This window comes from Olea europaea, unplaced genomic scaffold (genome assembly GCF_002742605.1).
Source record: "Olea europaea var. sylvestris unplaced genomic scaffold, O_europaea_v1 scaffold8385, whole genome shotgun sequence".
Lineage (NCBI taxonomy): Eukaryota > Viridiplantae > Streptophyta > Magnoliopsida > Lamiales > Oleaceae > Olea > Olea europaea.
In genome coordinates this window covers 1-6,636 of record NW_019266830.1, presented here as the reverse complement: position 1 = coordinate 6,636, position 6,636 = coordinate 1, and the positions used below count along the sequence as shown (strand labels likewise).

The window sequence follows — 6,636 nt, the reverse complement described above, 5'->3', positions numbered from 1 at the left end:
CAAGTCCAGACAGTGCATTTAAGAACTCCATTCTGAAACCTAAAAATCATATCGTATATGAAACAATATCATTTTCTATGCAAACAAAACACCAGCATTTCTCTGGATTTCTAGTATAGTTCTAAGATTAAAAATAAGAAATAATACGAATATTCAGCTACAGTAAGGAAAATCAAAACCAAATTTCCCGTTCACTTTTCTATGTAGCCGCTTTCCATTTTATCAACTTAGATTATAGTCATCTAAAATTTCCATTCCTAAGGTTATCATTTTTTTTAAACAAAAAAATCTTGGTAACCTTGCATGATTTGGAGTTGGCTGGGGGAGCATTTTTTTATATCAAGCTTGCAATTGTGCCAGGTACCATGTGGATCAGCAACCCCAGGAGCCAAAATGTTCTTTATCTGGAAATAATAATAATGTCAAAAGAGTCGAGACCATAAAATCAAACGAGTGACAGCAACATGGGAAAATGAAAATTACACCACATTTTGTTTAACTAATAGCATATGTATTGGCTATTCTTGAAAGCATTCAATTAAGGTCTCAAAACATTCGGCAAAAATGAAAGCCAGATTTTCTGTCGTAATGTAACAGAATTGCTCATGATCAGAGATCTTTTATGAATCTATATAAGTGAAATATAAATACTTAATTATTGAAATCTTGAAATTGGTAGCAGAACAATTTGCATTACAATCGTGCAATTTACAATTCCTGCTATCTGATTCTTTAGTTTCATAATCACAGCACAGCGAACAATTTTCCATATGTACTTTTGTTCTTAATTCATGAAAACAGAAAAGATTGAATTCATAAATTGTTGCCGAGATCTATAAGTCATGAACTATAGCTGAGAAAGAAAGCCAAAAGCAATGATTTAGAGCAAATATAACTATCAAAATGTTGGTCTTTGAGAGACACAAATACGCACTAACCTGCCATGAATCATACGCAGCATTTGTAAGGAAAAGTGGCGTTCGAATTTGTTGTGCCATGTTTTGTGGGAAAAAACACTGAAATTTTTTGTTGATATCAACATGAAAAGAGTTATTTCACAGCAGGACAAGGGAAACCATCAAGTCAAAAAAGTTGTTCTTACCAAACTTGGTTTCCCCTTTGAAGTACATGAAGAGGGCAAGTTCTTCACCGATCCCTACATCCAAGTCAGTGAAGAAAATGTATTAAAGAACAATCAAACTACTATTATGTAATTCAATTTTCATATTTCCAATCTTTCTTTCGCTACGAAAAAAAAAAAATCACACACGTGTGTCTTGACCACATCATCATAGAAATTCTCTATATGCGGTGCTCCAGAGATATCCTTCCTGTTATAGAGGATAAAAAGAAAGATGTTGGATCCGTACAAAACAAAAGAACATGATTCTTGTACATATCAAATTATTTCGTCTGGGTACCATGCCCCATATAAAATCTTACGCGTTAATAAAATACCCTGCATCGGCAAAACACTTTACTTTAGTAGCCATGGGAACAAGAGCTTTGAAGTTATCACAATGCAAAATCGATGCTAATCCACCGGCTGAACATCCAGACAGAACGGCCTACATAAGAGCACTTAAGTTAACAATAGCAAGGAGATTACAGTCAAAGTTGAAGGGAGAAACATAAGAGAAAATCATACATTTTTAGCATTCTTCATTCCTTTTTCCAACAAATCCTCGATGATAGCAACAAAAACTCTTGCTCCTCTGAAGTAAAGTTTATTAGCCTGATTGAATATTGACCCAAAAATCAGAAGTTTCCATAAATATTCGAACAACAAAGAAATTCACTATCTGTTTGAAAACTGCCATTTCATTATATCTAACGACTTCTAGAAAGTGAAAAAGAAAATATAAGGGATTAATGATTTTATGAACAGAAGCTACTGTGATGACTTACAGGATCAACTGTTTCTATATCTCCAGTAAATGATGCTCCATCACAATATCTAACCTTGATCCTATTCCAATTATAAAAATCTGGAAATTCAAAACAGACCATATTTATTAAAGATAACACTGGAAAATACAAAAGTTCTAACAAAATCAAAATCAATCAAAAATGTGAAGTATACCTGGGTTAAACTTTAGCTTGTTGCTCAAAATCCCAGAAAATACAACCTGCTTAGCCATTTGCTTGGAGGAACCTAAGCGATTGTCTTTACGTTCAAGGCAAGTCGTGACATTGTTGCACCATCCTCCTCCCTGGACATGAAGATTAACAGATTTTATTAAGTTATTATGGAGGATCAAAAATCATTCTTTTTTTATGCATAACTTGGACGTGACCTGTGAAAAATCCGGATGAAAACCATTCAAGCGGTCAAAGCGACACGAAATAATAAAAAACAGTAAGTTTTAACTTTTTGTACTAAAATATTCAATTTTAACAGGTTCAAGTATTTGGCCAAATATATCTCTGGTACATGGATGGCAAAATCAAAAGTGAAATACTCAGTTTGATTGCCAAAAATGCAACAAGAAGAAGATAAGTTTTATTCTATATAATTTAATCAATTCCATTGTGATGTTTGTTGATCTCAACATCATCATTTTTACTATGTTTCAAACACAGTCACTAGATCATTTCCTATTGTATGAACTATATTCTCCTAAAAAAATCAGGTAACTACTCTTATTTCCTAGGATGATCTAAAGTATAATCTTTTGATGATCCATTCGGCCGCGATAAAAAAAACTATATATATATTTTTTAATAGCTTATGAAAAGAGGACTAACCTCGATATGAACCAACCAATTGTTAATTCCTGCACCAGATCCCCTATCAAAATGATATGCCGGTGGACTACCGTCTAAACAAACTGCGAGCACAAAGCAGAAAAATAAATATTAGATCTTCTTTAAAAATATATATACACATAAAAAATAAAAAATAAATTAGAAGTTTGTTCTAAATGTTGACCCTTAATGTTTTACCTGCTCCTTTTGCCACAGCACTCTGAACATAAGTAATATCAACCAAAAATCCTTCTGTTCTTATCACAATCAGCATACAAACGAGAATGTAGAAAAGTTTCTGTGATCTTCCATTCATCATTCTGTCCAGATTTAAATGGATTCACTATTAATTCAAGAAAATAACAGAAAAATGCCCCAAAAAAAAATTAAGGGAGAAAAAAGAATCTGGCTTTAAAAATTTACCAATACAAGCATTATGGCATATATATAGTAAAAAAAATAATAATTATACTGTTCAACTCCATCCAACCGTATGCTAATTTTCATGTTAGAACCCATTATTGTCTATGCAAAAGATTGAAACTTTTCCCAAAAAAGATAACATCTCTGTTCTTCCTTGGAAGCAAAGTATGTTTTCTCAAATGATTCTTTTTCTAGCAATCAATGCTATACATGCACAATGACAAACTAATACAGTAAAAGATCCAGCAAAGAGTTAGTAATTTTTTTTTTATAAAAATCTGGTTCTATTGATGACTCTGTACTCTTGTAGATTGTAATTTACATAATTACATTGTATAATTAAACAAAAATGGAATAAGAGTTCAAATGCTTCCGATAAACTTACCTTAAATCGGATACTCAAAAGATCTTTTACTAAATGAATTTTTATTGAAAACCCAGTTTACAGTTTTGGGCTCTGGAGCTCCAGAAAAAAGAAGAAGAAATGAAAAAAAAAATGAAAAAAGAGAAATGAATGGTGCCAACTAGAACAACAGCTTTTTTGTAAGGGAAATTGTTACTTTATACGAGCATCGAATCCAAGAAGCGACCGACACTTATTCGAGTGCTAAGATTTATGTTTTTTTCTGGGATTTATGTAGTTTCTAAACGAGTCTGTAGGACATGACCAGACAGTGAACCAATCAACCAATCAGTAATGCCATATATTAACAAATCTTATCGCTTTACGCGCTCTGCATTGAGAGAGAGAGAGAGAGAGAGCATGCAACAGTAATAAATGAGTAGAGCAAATTTTATGGAAAGATGAGCGGAATCGGGGTTTTGAAAAGAGAGGATGATTCTGTTGTTGTCATGAATTCAAAAGAAATTAATAAATTTGCCAAAATAAAATAATACCATCGTATCGTTCAATGAAGTGTTAATAGCATTATTGGTAATGTTTATATTTCAAGATTGGATTTTGATTGTCAATTAAATGCAAACAGCAAATTCCTTCTGTATTTTTTTTCGAAAATTGCAAAGGAATCCTCAAAGTATAGTTTATGGTAATAAGTAGGTCCTTAACACAAAATATGACACTCCTATAGCAAGTGAATTCTTGTAGATCCATCCCCTGAAGGAATCGGACATGATAATTTTTTGTTATCCGGCTCGAGCAAGATTCAAAAGAACCAAATAAATCCATAAAAAATCTATATGTTGCCTATATACACATATATGAGTTAGATACGTAAATTCACTAGGTTCATAACTCGTCCCCCACTCCCGAATTGTTCAGCACATAGGGTGGAGGTTAAAGAAAGTTAAAGAATGGAGAGTTTCAAAGGCAACAACAACTAGGTGGTCGTTAATGGTGAAGAGAGACGGTGTAGTGGTAGGTAGGATGGATGGATGTGCAGGGATTTTCTTGTCATTTCATTAATAATAAGAGTTACTTTCTTCCTTTGCTTCTTATTTCTCTTTTATCTTTAATTTAGTTTATCATAAAAAACTATTTTTATTGCGCTAATTTATCCCTCAGAGAAAATATCATGTATTGTATATAAGCAATATGGATCGAAATCTTCCATTGTGGATCAAAATAGTAAATATTCGAACGATTAATTATCAGTATAGCAAGAAGAGAAAATAGTCGAAGAATCATTTTTCTATTTCGTTCATTTTAATTAAATATATGAAAGGTTTATAGTTTATAAGTTGATTAGTTGAAAAGATGCAAATACTCAACATCGCTTAATTTATGGTATCAAATAATGATAATGAATTGATTTGATTTCAAACCAAATGCTTCTCGTGATATAATGAGACTAACATATGAAATGAGTGATGTCTGGCGGCCATTTTTTATTGCTTTTTAAAAAAAAATAAAAAACAAATGTATGGTTGTCAGAGCGGCCGTGTCCCATTCTCCAACTGTATCGAATAGACACTTTTTGGATTATTTCCAGCTCTATTTCCTTTTTCTTTACTTATTTTTTCTCGAATTTTTAAGACCCTATTTGGGAGTGATTTTGAGAATTAATTTTTTAACTGTTAGAAAAAAAGTGGGATCCATCTGTGAGAGAAGAAGTCAAATATGATGACTGAAATAGTGAAATAACGATCAAAAAATCAATTTTTTGAAAGAAAAAATTACTCCCAAATAGACCCTAAAAGCCAACAACTTATTACAAGGTTATTATATTCATTTTATTATTTATTGAAAGATTTATATACGCTCTTGTATTATATTTATATATTTAATCAAAGATTTATTATTACATTCATTTTATTGTAGTTTATCTTCAATAGCATGGGCGTCGGGCGAAACTACAAAATGGGATTGACATTAACTTTTTAAAGTGAGTTAAATCCTTTTTATCCAATTTTATGAAGCAGAAAAAAAAAATCTCGGCCAATTTTATGAAGAAGGAAAAAATTTACCCGAACTTTATAGACTAGTGGCATGTTTGGGAGTGATTTTTTGACCCAAAAAATTGATTTTAGATCGTTATTTCATTATTCCAGCCATCATATTTGACTTCTTCTCTCACAGGTGGACCTGACCTTTATCCTAACAGTCAAAAAATCAAAATCACTTTCAAACAAGCTCTAGGTTAGTGATGCAATACAAAAAGAAGGGTTCATGAAAAAGTAGGATTGATTTGCCCTATTTGGTAGGGAATAAAATTAAATTTTTAGTAAATTTCGATAAAAGTTAATGAAATATATAGTTGAAAAGTTTTAGGTCTCATAAAATATTTGGTTAAAACTTAAAATTAGTTATTAATTTTGATTTAGATTAAATTAAAATTTGGATTCTAATTTCTACCAAACATTGACAAATTTTGGAAGTGTCCATTTATGGAGATGTTTGCATCTATTTTGAGTGAAAAGGGCCCACCGAGCAAAACTCATCAGCTTCGCGCATGATGTACAGCCTGTTTCGACCCAATATCATCATTTAGGATTTTGAAAATGCATTTTTCGTATTCTGGATAAATTTTCTTAATTTTAATTCACTTTAGAATTCAATTTTATCTTTGATTCTTATAAGAAGAATGTTCTTTCACAGGGGTTTTACAGGCCCCTCACTATGTGGAGGGTCCACCTGTATTTTTAAAAAAATTGTGGGGCCCACCTTATGTCATCCTTGGTAGGGGCCTGTGAACCAGGCCCCTATAAATGTAGCATCACTCTTCTTATACTTATCTAAAATTAATCGTTAGCTATGAGCTTATTTATTATTCTACCTATTCTAATATCATCTGCAAAAAATTCATTTTCGCATATAAAATTTAAACTGTATACTTTCTCAAAAGTTTTCTTTATGTGGTTTTCTTATATGAAGAGGAAGAGATGACATTAGGCAAATGATTATAAAGTAAACATCTTTAGTTGGGCCAAACTTCAATTATTTTTAGTTAGGTGCATGCACATTGGTGCATGTTAACATGTTTGAAATTAGGACAAAATGGGACCTTG

At 31.8% G+C, this 6,636-nt stretch overlaps 1 protein-coding gene across 1 annotated transcript; it reads right to left on the bottom strand.

The window, feature by feature from the left end:
• Positions 1 to 4: 4 nt before the first annotated feature.
• LOC111391823 (pectin acetylesterase 8-like) lies at positions 5 to 3,913 on the bottom strand (the record flags this gene model as incomplete). The annotated part of the gene is made up of 12 exons (XM_023017088.1): positions 3,557 to 3,913; positions 2,947 to 3,068; positions 2,749 to 2,831; positions 2,084 to 2,213; positions 1,909 to 1,988; positions 1,649 to 1,735; positions 1,444 to 1,568; positions 1,271 to 1,331; positions 1,103 to 1,156; positions 939 to 1,016; positions 299 to 404; positions 5 to 39 (listed from the first exon to the last, which is right to left on the bottom strand). Coding segments are annotated over exons 2-12 (960 nt in total), but the record flags the coding sequence as incomplete, so codon positions are not given.
• Positions 3,914 to 6,636: the final 2,723 nt, after the last annotated feature.